The sequence below is a fragment of the Phoca vitulina genome, unplaced genomic scaffold (assembly GCF_004348235.1).
Source record: "Phoca vitulina isolate PV1807 unplaced genomic scaffold, GSC_HSeal_1.0 scaffold71, whole genome shotgun sequence".
Taxonomy (NCBI): Eukaryota; Metazoa; Chordata; class Mammalia; order Carnivora; family Phocidae; genus Phoca; species Phoca vitulina.
In genome coordinates, this window is record NW_022589774.1 from 12,523,418 (window position 1) to 12,542,495 (window position 19,078).

The 19,078-nt window shown below is 36.9% G+C and overlaps 1 protein-coding gene across 1 annotated transcript in view; it reads left to right on the plus strand.

The window, feature by feature from the left end:
* HMCN1 (hemicentin 1) overlaps positions 1–19,078 on the plus strand; it is a 487,946-nt gene that overhangs the window by 319,885 nt on the left and 148,983 nt on the right. Inside the window, exons 37-40 of the mRNA XM_032393157.1 lie at positions 11,837–11,938; positions 12,756–12,932; positions 13,622–13,773; positions 14,939–15,062. Of these exons, the coding sequence (XP_032249048.1) occupies positions 11,837–11,938; positions 12,756–12,932; positions 13,622–13,773; positions 14,939–15,062 (555 nt within the window). The remainder of the gene's footprint in view (positions 1–11,836; positions 11,939–12,755; positions 12,933–13,621; positions 13,774–14,938; positions 15,063–19,078) is intronic.

The following is a 19,078-nucleotide window of genomic DNA, read 5'->3' on the forward strand; positions in this document are numbered from 1 at the left end:
GTCTCTCATGGTTCATCTCTCCCTCCAATTCCCCCCGCCCATTTTTCCCTTCCTTCTCCTAATGTCCTCCATGTTATTCCTTATGTTCCACAAATAAGTGAAACCATATGATAATTGACTTTCTCCGCTTGACTTATTTCACTTAGCATAATCTCCTCCAGTCCCATCCATGTTGATGTAAAATTGGGTATTCGTCTTTTCTGATGGCTGACTAATAGTCCATTGTATAAATGGACCACATCTTCTTTATCCATTCATCTGTTGAAGGGCATCTCGGCTCTTTCCACAGTTTGGCTATTGTGGACATTGCTGCTATGAACATTGGGGTGCATATGGCCCTTCTTTTCACTACATCTGTGTCTTTGGGGTAAATACCCAGCAGTGCAATTGCTGGGTCATAGGGTACCTCTATTTTTAAATTTTTGAGGAACCTCCACACTGTTTTCCAAAGTGGCTGTACCAACTTGCATTCCCACCAACAGTGTAAGAGGGTTCCCCTTTCTCCACAACCTCTCCAACATTTGTTGTTTCTTTCCCTGTCCATTTTTGCCATTCTAACTGGTGTAAGGTGGTATCTCAGTGTGGTTTTGATTTGGATTTCCCTGATGGCTAATGATGATGAACATTTTTTCATGTGTCTGTTAGCCATTTGTATGTCTTCTTTGGAGAAGTGTCTGTTCATCTCTTCTGCCCACTTTTTGACTTGATTATTTGTTTTTTGGGTGTTGAATTTGAGAAGTTCTTTATAGATCTTGGATACAAGCCCTTTATCTGTAGTGTCATTTGCAAATATCTTCTCCCATTCTGTGGGTTGCCTCTTTGTTTTGTTGACTGTTTCCTTTGCTGTGCAGAAGCTTTTTATCTTGATAAAGTCCCAAAAGTTCATTTTTGCTTTTGTTTCACTAGCTTTTGGAGATGTATCTTGAAAGAAGTTGCTGTGGCCGATGTCAAAGAGGTTACTGCCTATGTTCTCCTTTAGGATTTTGATGGATTCCTGTCTCACATTGAGGTCTTTCATCCACTTTGAGTTTATCTTTGTGAGTGGTGTTAGAGAATGGTCGAGTTTCATTCTTCTGCATGTGGCCGTCCAATTTTCCCAGCACCATTTATTGAAGAGACTGTCTTTTTTCCATTGCAGGTTTTTTCCTGCTTTGTCAAAGATTATTTGACCATAGAGTTGAGGGTCCATATCTGGGTTCTCTATTCTGTTCCATTGGTCTGTATGTCTGTTTTTGTGCCAGTACCATGCTGTCTTGGTGATCACAGCTTTGTAATATAGCTTGAAATTGGGCAACGTGATGCCCCCAGCTTTGTTTTTCTTTTTCAACACCTCCTTGGTGATTCGGGGTCTTTTCTGATTCCATACAAATTTTAGGATTGTTTGTTCCAGCACTTTGAAAAATGTCATTGGAATTTTGATCGGAATGGCATTGAAGGTCTAGATTGCTCTGGGTAGCATAGACATTTTAACAATGTTTATTCTTCCGATCCATGAGCATGGAATATTTTTCCATCTTTTTGTGTCTTCTTCAATTTCTTTCATGAGTGTTTTGTAGTTCCTAGAGTATAGATCCTTTACCTCTTTGGTTAGGTTTATTCCGAGGTATCTTAGGTTTTTGGTGCTATTGTAAATGGAATCGTTTCTTTAATTTCTCTTTCTACAGTTGCGTTGTTAGTGTATAAGAAAGCAACTGATTTCTGTGCATTGATTTTGTATCCTGCCACATTACTGAATTGCTGGATGAGTTCTAGTAATTTGGGGGTGGAGTCTTTTGGGTTTTCCACATAAAGTATCATGTCATCTGTGAAAAGAAAGAGTTTGACTTCTTCTTTGCCAATTTGAATACCTTTTATTTCTTTTTGTTGTCTGATTGCTGTTGCTAGGACTTCTAGTACTATGTTGAACAACAGTGGTGAGAGTGGGCACCCTTGATGTGTTCCTGATCTTAAGGGAAAGGCTCTCAGCTTTTCCCCATTGAGGATGATATTTGCTATGGGTTTTTCATAGATGGATTTTATGAGCTTGAGGAATGTTCCCTCTATCCCTATACTCTGGAGAGCTTTAATCGGGAAAGGATGTTGTATTTTGTCAAATGCTTTTTCTGCATCACTTGAGAGGACCATATGGTTCTTCTCCCTCCTCTTATTAATGTGTTCTATCACATTGATTGACTTGCGAATGTTGAACCACCCTTGCGTCCCGAGGATAAATCCCACTTGGTCGTGGTGGATGATCCTTTTAATGTATTGTTGGATCCTATTAGCTAGGATTTTGTTGAGAATTTTGGAATCCATATTCATCAGGGATATCGGTCTGAAATTCTCCTTTTTGATGGGTTCTTTGCCTGGTTTGGGGATTAAGGTAATGCGGGCCTCATAGAATGAGTTTGGAAGTTTTCCTTCTGTTTTTATTTTTTGAAACAGCTTCAGTAGAATAGGTATTATTTCTTCTTTGAATGTTTGGTAGAATTCCCCAGGGAATCCATCAGGCCCTGGACTCTTGTTTTTTGGGAGGTTTTTGATCACTGCTTCCATCTCGTTACTGGTTATTGGCCTATTCAGGTTGTCAGTTTCTTCCTGTTTCAGTCTTGGCAGCTTATAGGTTTCCAGGAAGGCCTCCATTTCATCCAGATGGCTCAGTTCATTGGCATATAGTTGTTGATAATAATTCCTAATAATTGTTTCTATTTCCTTGGTGTTAGTCATGATCTCTCCCCTTTCATTCATAATTTTATTAATTTGGGTCCTTTCTCTTTTCTTTTGGATAAGTCTGGCCAGTGGTTTATCGATCTTATTCATTCTTTCAAAGAACCAACTTCTAGTTTCATTGATCTGATCTACTGTGTTTCTGGTTTCTAATTCATTGATCTCTGCTCTAATTTTAATTATTTCTCTTCTAATGCATGGCTTAAGCATCGTTTGTTGCTTTTTCTTTAGTTCTTTAAGGTGTAGAGTTAGTTGGTGAATTCGGGATTTTTCTATTTTTTTGAGTGAGGCTTGGATGGCTATGTATTTCCCCCTTAGGACCGCCTTTGCAGTATCCCATAGATTTTGGACCGATGTGTTTTCATTCTCATTGATTTCCATGAATTGTTTAAGTTCTTCTTTGATTTCTTGGTTGACCCAAACATTCTTGAGTAGAGTGCTCTTTAGCTTCCAAGTGTTTGAATTTCTGCCAAATTTTTTCTTGTGATTGAGTTCCAGTTTTAGAGCATTGTGGTCTGAGAATATGCAGGGAATAATCTCAATCTTTTGGTATCGGTTGACACCTGATTTGTGACCCAGTATATGGTCTATTCTGGAGAAAGTTCCATGTGCGCTCGAGAAGAATGAGTATTCTGTTGTTTTAGGGTGGAATGTTCTGTAAATATCTATGAGGTCCATCTGGTCCAATGTATCATTCAAAGCTCTTGTTTCCTTGTTGATTTTCTGCTTAGATGATCTGTCCATTGTTGAGAGTGGAGTATTGAGGTCTCCTACAATTAACAGGCCTTTCTGGCTTGCCAGGTCTCTGTGGATAGGTCTGACGTTATTCTGATGTTCCTCCCTCTGTACGTAAAGAATCTCTTCCCCCTAACTGCCCTTAAGATGGTTTCCTTGGTTCTAAGATTTGCAAGTTTTACTATTACATGCCGGGGTGTTGGCTTGTTTTCCTTGATCTTAGGAGGGGTCCTCTCTGCCTCTAGGACTGGAATGTTTGTTTCATTCCTCAGATTAGGGAAGTTCTCAGCTACGATTTGCTCAAATACATCTTCTAGTCCTCTCTCTCTCTCCACTCCCTCCGGGATTCCAATTATTCTGACATTGGAACGCCTCATGGTGTCACTTATTTCTCTGATTCTATTTTCATGGATTCTGAGTTGATTTTCCCTGGCCTCGTCTTTTCCCTTTTTATCTATTATATTGTCTTCCAGGTCGCTTATTCTCTCTTCTGTCTCAGTTACCCTAGCTGTTAGATTATCTAGATTGGATTGGATCTCATGGATAGCATTTTTAAGTTCTGCCAATTCAGCTTTTATTTCTGCCCTTAGAGACTCTATGTTGCCATTAATTGATTTCTCCATTCTAGCCATTGTCTTCACAATTGCTAGCCTGAATTCCATCTCCAACATCTTGGTTATATCTGCATCCATTTGTAAATCTGCAGCATAAATCATAATCTCTGAGTCTCTTCTGTTTTGGGGGCTCCTCCTCCTAGTCATTCTGTTGATGGGTGTTTGAGGGAATGTATAGCGTCCAAATTATTGACCAGAACCCAAGCAAGATGCACCTGTTTTCTTGGGACCTTAGGGTTGCTGGCCTCTTATTTTCCCAGCCTGTCTTCTGCGGGAGGGGCCTGCCGGGCTGTTACTCAGGCAACCCTGTTTGGGCGGAGTTGCCCTGGGCCCCTGTGGTGGTGGATGGGCTCAGTGGGAATCAGTCTTTGGGGCTTTTGTTCTCTGGCGCCTTTCCCTGGTGGCTTTCCGCATCTCTTCCGCGAGTCAGAGCAGAAGAGACCGTTTCCAACCCTCTGCCTCAGAGCAGAGAGACCGCAGTCTGTTCTTCAGTGAGCTCTCCAGGCCACACCGTCTCCGTTTCTGTCTGTGCTGCTATAAACTGCAGTGGCCTGGGTTGTGCGCCCCTCCGCAGCGCTCCCAGTCCTGCCTCCAGGTCGGGGCATGTCTCTGCCCTTTGTGCTTCTAAAACCGCCAGCCGCTCCCAGTTCGCACGTGCGGGACTCCGCCGCTCCGGGTTTCCAACCTGGGGACTGCAGTTCATGTGCGCGCGACTCAGCCGCTCGGGGTTTCCACCCCGGAGGTTGCGGTTCACCGGCGCGATCCCGGGGCACCGGGTTTCCGTCTCGGAGGCTGCAGTTCGCGTGCACGCGACCGTCGCTCTGGGTTTCTGTCCGGGGGGCTGCGGTTCGAGTGCGCGCGACCCCACCGGTCTGATTTTCCACCCCGGGGGCTGCCCTAAAGTTCTTTCCCGACGCTACCGGTCTGCAAGTCTGTGCCCCGTCCGCAGCGCACGAGGCTGTCACTCACCGGCGGTGTAGGATCCCCACGGCCAGGCACCCTCCCACTGCCGTTTTTCGTCCGATATCTGCCTGCAGAATCACGGCTCTCCGCTTGGTACCTCAAAACCAACCGCCTGCGATATTCTGTTTGTAGAGATCCAGATCTTCTTACATCTCAGGCTGGTTTCGTGGGTGCTCAGAGTGGTCTGGTAGATATCCAGCTCAATTCCGGGGACCAGTTGAAATAGGGTCCCCTACTCCTCCGCCATCTTTACCCCCTCTGATAATCCACTTTGAACCTATGCTGTTGTCTTTTAAATCAGAGAGGAGAAAAAAAGTTATGCTTGAAATATAGTTTTACTGTCTCTACTATTAGTTACTTCTACTAGTGCTCTTTATTCCGTCATGTGTATTAGAGTTACTATTTCTTTGCAGCCTGAAGGACCTTTAGTATTATGTGTAAGGCTGGAGACTAGCGATGAATTTTCTGGGTTTTTTAAATTTTATTTTTCATGAATGTTTTAATTTCTCCTTCTAAAGGATAGTTTTGCTAGAGATAGAATCCTTTGTTGATAGTCTTTTTCTTTCAGCACTCTTAATAAGTCTCCCAATGCATTGTGGCCTCCATGGTTTTTGATGAAAAATCAACTATTAGACTTATTGAGGATTCCTGTACATGATAAGTCACTTCTTTTCCTTGCTGCTTTTAAGATTCTCTCTTTTTCATGATATATCTACATGTGGGTTTCTTTGAGTTTACCCAAGTTGGAGTTTGTTAAACTTCTTAAATGTGTGCGTTAATGTTTTCCCTCATCTCTGGGAAGTTTTCAACCATATATCTTCAAGTATTCTCTCTACACTTTTCTCTCTCTCCTCTCCTTTGGAACTTTCATTATGCATAATGCTTGATGGTGTCCCACAAGCCTCAGAGTCTCTGTTCTGTTAATTTTTCTTTGTTCTTTTTTCTTTCTGCTCCTAAACTTGGATCATTTCAAGTAACCTATCTTTAAATTACTGATTCTTTCTTCTTCCAACTCACATATTGCACTTCTAAATTTCAGACTTTCTATTTGGTTCTTTCTACAATTTCCAGTTCTTGATCAATACTCTATTTAGTGAAACATCATTCTCCTACTTTCCTTTAGATATTTAGACATGGTTTCTTTTAACTCTTGGAATGTTATAAAATAGCTGATTTATTTTATTTTTTTTAATTTTTTAAAAAGATTTTTATTTATTTATTTGACACAGAGAGAGAGAGAGAGAGAGCACAAATAGGCAGAGCAGTAGGCAGAGGGAGAGGGAGAAGCAGGCTCTCTGCTGAGCAGGGAGCCTGATGTGGCACTCGATCCCAGGATCCTAGGATCATGACCTGAGCCAAAGGCAGACGCTTAACCGACTGAGCCACCCAGGCGCCCCAATTATTTTATTTTATTTTGTTTTTAGAGACAGAGGGGGAGAGAGAGAGAGAATATCTTAAGCAGACTCCACACCCAGCAGGGAGCCTGACAGGAGGCTCAATCTCACGACCCTGAGGTCATGACCTGAGCTGAAATCAAGAGTTGGACACTTAACTGACTGAGACACCCAAACGTCCCTTAAAATAGCTGATTTAAAGTCTTTGTCTAATAAGTTCAATATCTGGGTTTCCTTGTGGACATTTTCTCTTGACTGCTTCTTTTCCTGTGCATGGACCATGCTTTATTATTTCTTTGCATGTCTCATAACTTTTGTTGAAAAGTAGATATTTTAAATAATATAATATGGCATGAAATGATGTTCAACATCAAGAATCAGCAGAGGGTTGCAAATCAAAACTACAAGGAGATATCACCTCACACATGTCAGAATGGCTAAAATGAAAAACACAAGAAACAACAAATATTGGCAAAGATGTGGGGGAAAAGGAACACTTGTGCACTGTTGGTGGGAATGCAAACTGGTGCAACCACTGTGGAAAACAGTATAGAGGTTCCTCAAAAAAATAAAAATAGAATTACCTTATGATACAGTAATTTCACTATTGGGTATTTACCCAAAGAACACAAAAACACTAATTCAAAAAGATATATGCACCCCTATATTTATTGCAGCATTACTTACAATAGCCAAATTATGGAAGCAACCCAAGTGTCCATCAATAGATGAGTGGATAAAGATGTGATATTGTGAGATAGATAGATGATAGATATAGATAGATAGATAGACAGATATAATGGAATATTACTTAGCCATAAAAAAGAATGAAATCTTTCCATCTGCAACAACATGGCTGCATCTTGAGAGTATAATGCTAAGTGAAATAAGTCAGTCAGAGAAAGACAAATATCATATGATTTCACTCACATGTGGAATTTAAGAAACAAAACAAAAGAACAAAGAAAAAGAGACAAGCCAAAAAAACAGACTCTTAGCTATGGAGAACAAACTGATGGTTACCATCAGAAGGGAGGTGGTTGAGGGGATGGATGAAATAGGTGAAGGAGATTAAGAGTACACTTACCATAATGACCACTGAGTGAGGTATATAATTGTTGAATCACTGTATTTTACACCTGAAACTGATATAACACTGTAACTATACTAGAATTAAAAAATAAAAATTCAAAAATAATAATATAATGTGGCCATTCTGGAAACCATATTCTCTTCTTTCCATTCTTATTGTTGTGGTAGTAGTCACTACTATTGATGGGGTTTTTGGTTTTTGTCTTCTGTTTATTTATTTAATGAGTAGGTAGAATACTGTTACTCCCCAAAATGTTCACATCCTATTTCTAGAATCTGTGACTATATTAGATTACATGTCAAAGAGGAATTAAGAATACAGATGGAATTAAGGTTGTTAATCAACTGACCTTAAAATAGGGAGATTACCCAGGATTATCCAGGTAGACCCGGTGTAATCATAAGGACATTAAAAGTGGAAGAAGGAGGCAGGACTTCAGAGTGATAGGATGTGAGAAGGTCTTATGAGTCCTCCACACATCTCCATTGCTGGTTTTGAAGACAGAGGAAGGGAGGCCACAAACTAAGAAATATAAGTGACCTCTGTAAATTGGAAAACGCAAGGAAATAGATTCTCCTCTGCAGCCTACAGAAAGGAACTGAGCCCTTCTGAGACATTTATTTTAACCCAGTGAGACTGTGTTGGACTTCTTTCCCATAGAACTGTAAGATAATAAATTTGTATTGTTTAAACTGTCAAGTTTGAGGCAATTTGTTGTGAAAGCAAGAGAAAACTAATATGGTGAGGTTTCTGAACAATTTCTGTGAAGTCTGTCTTTACAGATTTTTTAACATGCCCCTGGGGAAAAGGCTGTTTGCACTAAGCAAACTCTGAATCCGATTAAATAAAGTCAAGTCCTTTGAGTGTGGATTTCCAGGGAAGGGCCAGACAGGTCAAATAGTGACAGTTTTCTAGGAATGATGCTCTTAGGTAGCTCCAAACCCATTCTGCTTCTTTCAGTGTCTGCTAGGCTGCTTTTTTCACTGTGGTTGGTAGGCTATCTGTTTTCAAAGTTACTGCTGATAACTTTGGAGAGAGTGGTGGGAATAGAGGGAGATAAAATGCCATAAAACTCACTGTTCTTAATGAGATTTAGCTGTTTTTCTTGAATAAGCACTTCTTGGATTGTTGCAAGTCTTTGGTTAATTTCCAGAGTTCTGAAAAAGTTGATTTTGACAAATTTTCCAGTGTTCTTGTTTCTTTTATGGAGGAATGGATTTTTGGAGTTCTTACTCTGCCATTCTTGCTGACGTCTAATCTTTTTTTCTTTAAGTTCTCTAGAGGAGTGAAAAATAGCGAACCCACTCCATAGCTCTTGGATTTCTTATTCTTACCATAATGTTTTATTGCAGCAGTTACATAGTCTGTCAAAGCCTTCAGTGATCACTTCAGTCCAGAAGGCTTCAAGTGAGTATTTAAATAACTGTTTAGAAGGAATGTGCCATGGACTAATTATTTTTCCTTTTCAGTTTGAAAAGTCAGATAGCCATATTTAAAGGTCTTTTGTGTTTAAATGCCATATCATTCATCTGAATTCAGTGCAGAAAACAGAAACATTCTAGTCTTTTCAAGCAGGAAGGGTTAACACACTGAATTAAATGGACACAGATATGAAGGAGGATTAGGTTCTAGGCTTTGTCTTCAGGAACAGCCTCCGGACATACAGAGATCTGACCCACAAAGACATTTACCCTGAGGACAGATTTTATTTTAAACTTGTTGAAAACCAGCTTTGAGTTTCATTGCCTTTTGTTGTTGTTTATGCTTGTTTGTTTTCTTTGGTATTGTCTTCTGCTTTTATTTTTATTATTTTTTTATTCCTGACTTCTTTTGGTTTATTAATGGTCTTTTTCTGGATGCTGAGTTGAATGCTTAGAACACTTATTCTCATTGTTTCTAGTTTTAATATGTTAATTAGGGCTCTAGGATTTCCTTTGAGTACTATACTATACAGCTAGGTGACATACTATATGTTTTAATTTTAATCAATCTCATTCTATTTTATTTTTTTCTTTATACTTTTGTCTTGATTTCCTCTTTAATGTTTTCCCCTTGTAAAGAGCTTTATATTTTTGTTTTTGATTTCTACTCATTTTTATTATAGTTTTATTAAATTGTGGCTGTAAATGATTTTGTGGCCTAATATATAGTCAGTTTTGAACATTATTCTATTGGCATTTGAAAAAAATGTATATTCCTTGTCAACTATAAGTGTACATACACACACATACACACTCACAGTCTGGATGGGTAATTTTATCTTTCAAATTCTTTAAAACCTAATTTTTGTTTCACTATAATCAGTTCCTGAGAAAGGTGCACTAAAATATACTACTTTTATATTTATTATATATTTTATATATAAATATATTATATATAATAAATATATATATATTATATATAAATTATATATATAATTTTTCAAAATTTTCCTGCTCTTTAACAATTTTGCTTTGTTATTCAATGCATAAAGCATTGCCATTATAATGGATTCTTCATGAATCGTGACATTTTAGGCAATAGAAAGCACGTTGCTTTGGCATGTTTAATGATTTTTGCTTAGTATACCAATTTGTCAGAAATTGATGTCACCCTGTTGTCCTGGCATATCTTTGCCAAGCTCTTTATTGTCAGTATTTTTGTGAGTTTTTTATTTATGCTCTTTATCCACTTAGACTTTTTTATTAAAGAAAATAGTGTTGGGGGCACCTGAGTGGCTCAGTTGGTTAAGCGTCTGCTTTTAGCTCAGGTCCTGATCCCAGAGTCCTGGGATCGAGCCTTACATTGGGCTCCCTGCTCAGTGGGGAGCCTGCTTCTCCCTCTCCCTCTATCTCCCAGCTTGCGCTCTCACTCTCACTCCCCCTCTATCTCAAAATAAATAGATAAAATCTTAAAAAAATAGTGTTGGGGTGCCTGGGTGGCTCAGTCAGTTAAGTGTCTGACTCTTGATTTCGGTTCAGGTCATGGTCTCTGGGTCAAGGGATAGAGCCTGCATTGGGGTCTTTGCTTAGCAGGGAGTCTGCTCAGGATTCTCTCTCTCCCTCTGCCCCTTCCCCCCAAATAAATAAATCTTTAAAAATAAAAAATAAAAAAATAAAATAGTGTTAACGCACAGATGTGTTAGCTCTTTGTCTATTGAGTAAAAAACTAAGCTCATTCACATTTATGCTCTTGATTTACATAGTTGATTTTATTTCTTATTTAGTTCTCCTTTCTCCTTTCCTCTTCTGTTTTTACTAGATTAATGAATAGATTGATTGCTTGATTGTATATGGGTTGGGGTTGAAGGGCTCCACTGCATTAAATGAGTCAAATTTAAAATGTAGTTTTTCTATAAACTTCAAATACTAACTTACATCTACAGCATCTTCTCACAGTATGATAAGGCCTCTAGTTTACTTGTGAGTTTTTCATCCTGGCATTCTTCCTATACTCCTTGACATAGTGTTAGAAGCATAGCTCATTGCTGTTCTATGTTTGTTATTCCTTTTATTCCTGTATGCCTCTCAGACTTTCCAAATTCCTACTTTATTATATGCACATTAAATAATAGAGTAGCATTATCTGTGATATTTAAAATTAAAAATGTAGTTTTTTATTTTACTAACAATTTAATTATAACTTTTATATCAAAAGAAAAAAACTGCTAGTAAACAAAAAAAAGATTCTAATTTTTCTGAAATGGTTTAAGATAGTACTATCTGAAGATAAAGTCAGATATTATGAGAAATATTGATTTCCCTTTTACTGGAAGAGTTCAAATGGGATAGCTTACTTCTTCTTGTTAAAGGCAATTCATCATCAGACCAATCAGATTAATTGGAATAAAAAAATAGTCCTTTAACTTTCTTTACTATCCTGCTAATCTATAATTCTGAGGATTTTCCTACTGGGGACAAAAGAACTAATGATCCTGAAAACTTATTAAGATCTTTTTAAAGATAAATTTATATGTATTTATTCTATTTTTTAAGAGATTTTATTTATTTATTTGTGTGTGAGAGAGAGAATAAGCCGTGGGGTATGGGCAGAAGGAGAGAGAGAGAGAAGTAGATTCCCCGCTGAGCAGGAAACCCGATGCAGGGCTCAGTCCAAGGACCCAGAGATCATGACCTGAGCCAAAGGCAGATACCCAACAGACTGAGTCACCCAGGTGCCCCAAGATCCTTTTTTTATCCTGTTCTTCAGTTCTACTTAATAGAATACTTTTGTTCCAAGTATATCAGTGTATATATGTAAAAGACAAAAAGGAATGATAATTTCCACTGAGCATATAGTATCAGTTTAAATATCCTACTTATGTGAATTAATTATGTTTGGGCTTCTTGTAGAACCACCTAGTCTGGAGGATGCAGGGAAGATGCTGAATGAGACCGTGGTGGTGAACAACCCCATTCAGTTGGAGTGTAAGGCAGCTGGAAATCCCTTTCCTGGTAGGTTTACTTGTGGACTCCCTAACTTAGTGGCGTTTTAAGATTTCTGGAAAAAGCTAAATCTGTTTATGAGCACAATATAGTAATTACTAATAAAGGAAAGATTATGGAATACATTCCAAGGGTAAAGCAGTGATAAGGATATAATTAGGTGGATGATATTTTTGAATTTTCATTGCTTCTAGCTGCATGAAATAATTTACCCATTTAAACAAGGTAGAAATATGTGAATAACTAATTGTCTTATGGTCCTTACTGTGGCCACAAAACCCACAATGGTAGTTTTTTATACACTTATGTTGAAAAACATTTTTTTCTCTAGTTCAAATTGATTATCTTTATAAATCAGTCAATTAATGAGAATATTATTCTTTTTGTTGATTCTCATCACTGGTAAGTTATTAATATGAATCAATAACAATATAATTTTTTAGGCTAATAGTGTGTACAGTCTTTGGTTTTGATCAAATGTATAGACAAAATTTTTATAGATGACAGGAATATATGCAACAAAAAGAAATAGAATTGGTTAAAAGTTTGCAATCAAACAATATTGATACATTAGAGATAATATAAAGAATATTTGCTTTATAATTTCATTTTCAGGACTCTTATATTGGCTTGGTTTTTCCTGTTTTTCCTAGGGTTACCTCCTCCTCAAAACCAATCCTAAAGAGGTATTTAAACTGATTAAGCTTGAATGATAAGCCTAAGAATAAAGCAGTTCTTATTATTTTAGTTAACCTCCAATTTGGAGGCATCGAGCTTTAAAAGAAAAAATTTAAATAGATGGACTTCTTTCTTCTTCCCCCTGCAGTTATTACATGGTACAAAGATAATCGTCCACTCTCAGGTTCCACCGGTGTGACTTTCTTGAACAGAGGACAGATCATTGATATCGAAAGTGCCCAGATCACCGATGCTGGCATATATAAATGTGTAGCCATCAACTCAGCTGGAGCTACAGAGTTATTTTATAGTCTGCAGGTCCATGGTTAGTGGCACTTCTCCTAGATTCATGCTGGGGTAAAAATGCATTCAAAATGATTAAGTGCTTCTATAAAATTTTAGTTGTGAATAGTGTGTTTTGTCATCTTTATTTAAAGATGCAGTGTTCTGAAACTGATGACTGTTTTTATTTCCTGATTCCTATTAAAATGCTCTAGTTTCCCATGCTGTTGAACTTCAATTTGCTTTAGATGTACTGTTGAAATAGTTATCAACAATCTTATCAGCTAATGACAATAACCCTCTTTGTAAATATTGTCTATCAAAATCATAGATTTTGGTCAAACAAAGATTTTAAGTTATTACCTCTAATAATGCTTTTAAGACAATGTAGTTGTCAGGGATACAGTGGAGGAAGACACACACATACACACCCACACACACACACACCTGGAAATCAAGAAATAAAAATGCACTCTGGCATTAAAAACTGGATTTCCTAAACAAAGTAGCAAAACCTCCTTTTCCTCATCTGTAAAATGGAAATTATTGATAATTGGATAGCTGTGATTAGAATCTCAAATAAATGATGTGAAAGAACTCAAAACAAAACCATGAAAAACCCACATGTGGAAACACAACTGTAGACATTATATATACTATTCATTATTTTGAGTGAAATATTCTGTGATATTAATATATCTTACTTTTATTTACTTTTTTATTTCTTTTCAGTGCCACCATCGATTTCTGGCAGCAATAACATGGTGGCAGTGGTGGTTAATAACTTGGTGAGGTTAGAATGTGAAGCCAGAGGAATCCCTGCCCCAAGTCTGACCTGGTTGAAAGATGGGAGCCCTGTCTCTAGTTTTGCTAACGGGTTACAGGTACTTTCTGTCATGTCTTAAGGGTAGTCTACCACCTGATTATTAAATACAGTATGAACAGGTAAAGCTGTTAACAAGATTTGGAGAATAAGAATTAGCAAAGGTTTTCCAAAAATATACACATTTATATCCATAATTACCATAGCCACACAATTGGGATTTCTAAACAATTCTTTAAAAGCTCAGTACATCTAAGAAATCTTTTATTTCATATGTAGATACTGTATTTTGACCATTTGTTTTACTTTCTACCTACCTCCCCATCCCCATTCCCTGCCACCAATACAAAAGATACCTTGCACAAAGAAGTGTTCATCAACAACAAAAACAGGAATTTCCTGCTAAAATTTATATTACAATGTTTGGAAACATTCATGAATTAGAGAACCATATAGGGTATATTTAATTTTACAAAAACATTAAGTAATAAAGTAAGAAAAATTAGAAAGGCAACATTATAGAAATGAAATTTGAATCTGAGAAAGCAGTTTAAGTGCTTCACATTGACTCAAAATTAAAATTATAGAAGCACACATATCTCCTTTAAAGTGTACTTTAATTTTATTTTGCCTAGTAGAGAACTTAGTTTTCCCACCATTCTACTTTAGCTTTTCTCAAAAATCCACTGCTCGCAGAATTTGGGACCATAGAAGATCCAGAGTTAATGTCAATATTTTAGAAGTACAACTAGACCAATGGGATAAAAGAGCCATGAATGCGACTAATTAATTTATTTGGCTGCTACTTTGCTATTAATTATAACTTCTTACTTATCCTAACCAAGAAAATTAGAAGGAAGATTAGCTGCTCTTATTCCCACTTCTTCTCATCTTTTTCCCCTGGTGGCTTTTTCTCTCTCTACAGTAAGGATGGATGAGACTGGACCTTCCTTCACTTGATTTTGTACATAGGGACTTGTTTTCAGTGGTTATTTCCGAGTTTGGTTCTAGCTTTTCACAGGCTTCTTTCAAAGAGAGGATAAGAAGTAGATTAGATGAAACTTGCCCACTTTAAACTATCGAAGTGGAAAAATAAATAAAATAAAACATCCAAATGGAAATCTTTCTGGAGGCAAATGTCAATTGATTAACCTCAGAAAATAGGAGAAAAAAAGGCTGTTTCTCAGAGGGGCATGTTGGCTATTTATCTTTCTTATCATTGAAAGGTTCTGTCTGGAGGCCGCATCCTAGCACTGACCAGCGCTCAAATCAGTGATACTGGGAGATACACCTGCGTGGCAGTGAATGCTGCTGGGGAGAAACAAAGGGACATTGACCTCAGAGTATACGGTGAAATATTTTAATAATTATTTCTGTTCTAATATAGATGTGTTTAATTCCTAAAATCATTGAAGAAGTTAAAGGAAGTTGTTGACAATAAAGAACGATGAGCAATAGAAATGATTTTATAGTATCAATTCAAATCAAATTCTACCTTTCTGCTTTATATTTGACTTTGTCTGATTTTCCTTTCTCAAAGTTCTGAGAAATTAAAATGCTAGGTGTTGGTTTCATAGAATACTCTAAAGAGCATGACTATGGAGAGCAGTTTAGCAATTTGGAAGATATAAAGGGAGCATCTGTTCAAGTAGCTCTCTTGATCTATTCTACTCAAAGACTTGATTTTATTACTTTTATATTTATAATCAGCATATTTTGTAGTCAATACGATGTCTATGAATTAAAGGCTATTTGAGAAGCAAAAGTTAAGCATAAATTTAGAGAAAATTCAGGTTTTTTCCTACCTATGATGCAGCCATAAGGTAAAAAGGAAATGTCTAATTTTATCACAGCAGAAGTCCTCCTCAACAAAGTTCAGTCCTAATTGACCTCCATTCGTAGGCTGTGTTTTTCATTGCACATTTTAGTTTACCTTTGCATTTAGGGCTGTTTTAGGCTTTTTTCAGTGTCTTATTTGCATTATATTCCTTGGTCATGGAATAATGGAATTGTTTCTCCATGGCCCCTCAAAGAGTATCTGGGTTTTTTCTATTTTAATTCCAGTATAATTAACATACAGTGTTATGTTAGTTTCATTCAGGTGTACAATCCTCTCTAAATCCCACCTCACTTCCAAGTAGTTCACTCCTATTCAAAATATATCTTTTTTTTTTTTTACCTCCAGATCATGTCAGTTGACTCCTCTTTATAGGTTTGCCAAAAGTAAATGTAACAATCACAAGTAACTTATAAATCATAGTTTTTTAATTAAAAAAAGAAACCTTGTTACAACACGGCTAAATTACATATCTAATGGATCTTGAAAGTCCCAGTTGGCATTAGTAAACTACCAAAGGGCTCTCTATGCTCTCTCTTTTCTATTGCTTCTACAATAGACATGGGTCCACATCCAGCCTCCAGCTTTGCTGGTGCCCTGTGTCACAGATAACAGATGGGACTAAAATGTCCAACCCCAGGGAATCTAGTCCTTCCCTTAAATCTAACTGGGTCATTTTTATGTTTTATGGAGAATTGGAATGCTCACAACGTGAAATATCCTTAGAGAATGATTCATCAGTCAATCTAAGTATGTGATACAAAAGCTCCTTCAATAATTAGCAAGCAAACAGAGGGGTGACATGAGTATTTGCTGGGTTTTAGTCAGGACTGAAAATCTGGGATTGGCTCCTTCTGTTTCTACATGGGTTGGTATCAAAAGTATACCGGAGAGGTGATAGAGAGTTGATATTTTCCAGGAGTCATAAAAACTCACTATTTTTTATCATTTGCCAAGCCATTTCCATACCACCCTTTTGGTCTGAAAACTGGGATCTTTCCTCTGTTATAAAAGTCAGATGGTTAGCTAACATTTACATATGCTTAGCATTTGAATATAGGTGCACAGCAAGCAGTTAAAGAAATGTAAAATTTCAGACTCTTAATCTGAAATTAGTTTCCAATCTGTGCTCCCCTATTAGTATTATTTCCATATATTATATTCCTATATTTGTAGCAATTACCTTGACAATCTTGTGTCTCATTGGAGCCTAATGAATGTTCATCTCCAGTGACCAATCTCCCTTAGATTTACATTGTAGAGTATGGGGGTGATAAGAGGAGTAGACAGTGGATAAAACAGCTTTCCTTACAATTGCAAGAGTAGTTCATTAAAATATTTCCCCTTGGTATAAATTCAGGGTATATTTTACTATATTCTGAGGTGCTAAAACAAGAGAATTGGGTTTTTAAATGATTGAGATTCCTGTACCTTTACTTAAAGCTAAGCTCGGAGAACTTTGTTAGAGATCACACGTGCTCCAGCATCTCAACAAGTGTAACCCTACAGCCGTGCTGATTTTGATAATTAAATTTAACAAGTATAATGCATAGGATGAGAAACAGACATGATACCCCCCTTCCTAAGCAATATAACCACAAAGCTAAGTAAGGATAACATCTAAGGAAGCCGAGATCTAAAGGGTAGACACTCGTTCTCTTCTCAGACTAAACAAAAAGTTGGAAATGAAAGGACAGAAAACATAGAGGCATTTCAGTAATATATATGCTCAGCTGTAATTAGATTTGCTTTTATTTATGTTCCTTAAGAAACAAATACTCTATTGTTTTTGCATTTTTCCTCTCAATTTAAAAAAAAAGTCTGGTTTCTTTTTGAACTTGATTCAACTCATTTAGCCATAAAGAGAAATAATTGGAGGAAAAATATTTAGAAATAAATTAACATTCTGCTTTCTTGAATTATTTCTGACTTTTACTTCTACAAGTAGTCGTAAAGAATTCATGCTTTTTTGTAAATTCTATAAATACTCTAAGATAAACATATTTTTATGCAGTTATGGTACTTTTTTGTCCACTGAGACCGGACTTTACCTGAAATTACTTTCAAGCTGTTAAATTGGCTATTTTATTTAGGGCTTCCTGTGCTAAGACTGGTGAATGTATCTGTTTTCATAATATCTTAGAAAATGGCACTAATTGTGCTGATTTTGCTAGTATTATAGCAGTTTTAATCTCAGACAGACTAGTTGTATATCTTTTATCTAATGTCTCACATATTAAAAACAATTCCACTGTTTTCTGGTCCCCATAGATTACTTTAAGCTTATTGAGAGCCAGATGTCTATGTGCTATTAAACTGAGCAGAATCAGGAATCTCTGCACAAAAGCTCCATTAGTCTATTCCAACTATTGTGCATGGCATTTCTTTGCATCATGACATCAGTTCCTTTGGATTTAGCACAGATCCTGCATCCAGAAACAGTACAAGAAAATGGCCTTTAGTTTAATGCCTTTCCCTCTGTAGGAGACATGGTAGCAGAGAAACCTCCTGGTTACAGAACTGCAGTGTTACTCATCAAAACCTATTGCAGTCATTGTCATTTTGCCACATGCTGCAGGATCCAGCCTGAAACAATGGCTAATGAACTATAATAACAATCCTTACCACAAAAATCTTATTTATATCAAAGCATTTGGAAAGTCCCTTAGGATTCATTCAGTGCAGCTTAACCTTTCTTATTAAAAGAAAAAAATACTAAAAATATGGTACATTTCCTACAATCCTGAATAGTTATGGGATTTAGTGAGAAGTGGCCAAGGAAATTCCTCTCTGTGTTTTTTCAGTGGCCCTTTATAACAGGCCTGATTTCATCGTTAGTTTGTGTTTTTTGAATTATTATAAATACAGTCCTGAAAGAGTCCTTGAGAGGTTATGGAGCAAACCCTCTCATTCTTGGCAGGACTGTACCTAAACCATCTGAGACAAATGATTGTTTACTCTATATTTTAATACACCCAAGGGAAGGAGATTCCTTAGACTTCTCCAAGAACACATTTCAACATCTGACAAGCTTGATAGCCAGGGGATTCTAATTTTAATCTCATTAAAATCTCAACTCATTTCCTCTTTTTATGTAATTATATGTTATACAGCTGGTCACTGCTTTCATTTTGTTCTTTATTGTGTCATTTATCCCACATGGTCTTTATTCCATAGAAAGCTGACAAGGCATCATGGAAAACCAAAAAGAGCTCTAAACTGCAAATCAGAAGACTCAACTCCTAGCTTTGCCACAAATTAGTCATGTTATTTCAAATAAGCTATTGTCTGTCACCTACTTCATGTTTTACATACCATGAGGTGGGACTAGGTGGTCTCTTTCGACTCTATTTTTTAATTTTGCCTCTGTGTCTATAAAATTTATTTTCTTTTGCAAAAGATATAAAGAAATATCAAAAGTATATATGCTTTTAATTATTGTTATTTATTTCCAAAATGCTTCATGAGTAATTTATTACTTTGGAAATCTTAAGCAGTAACATCTAATTCAAAAAGTTTCTGAAATAAG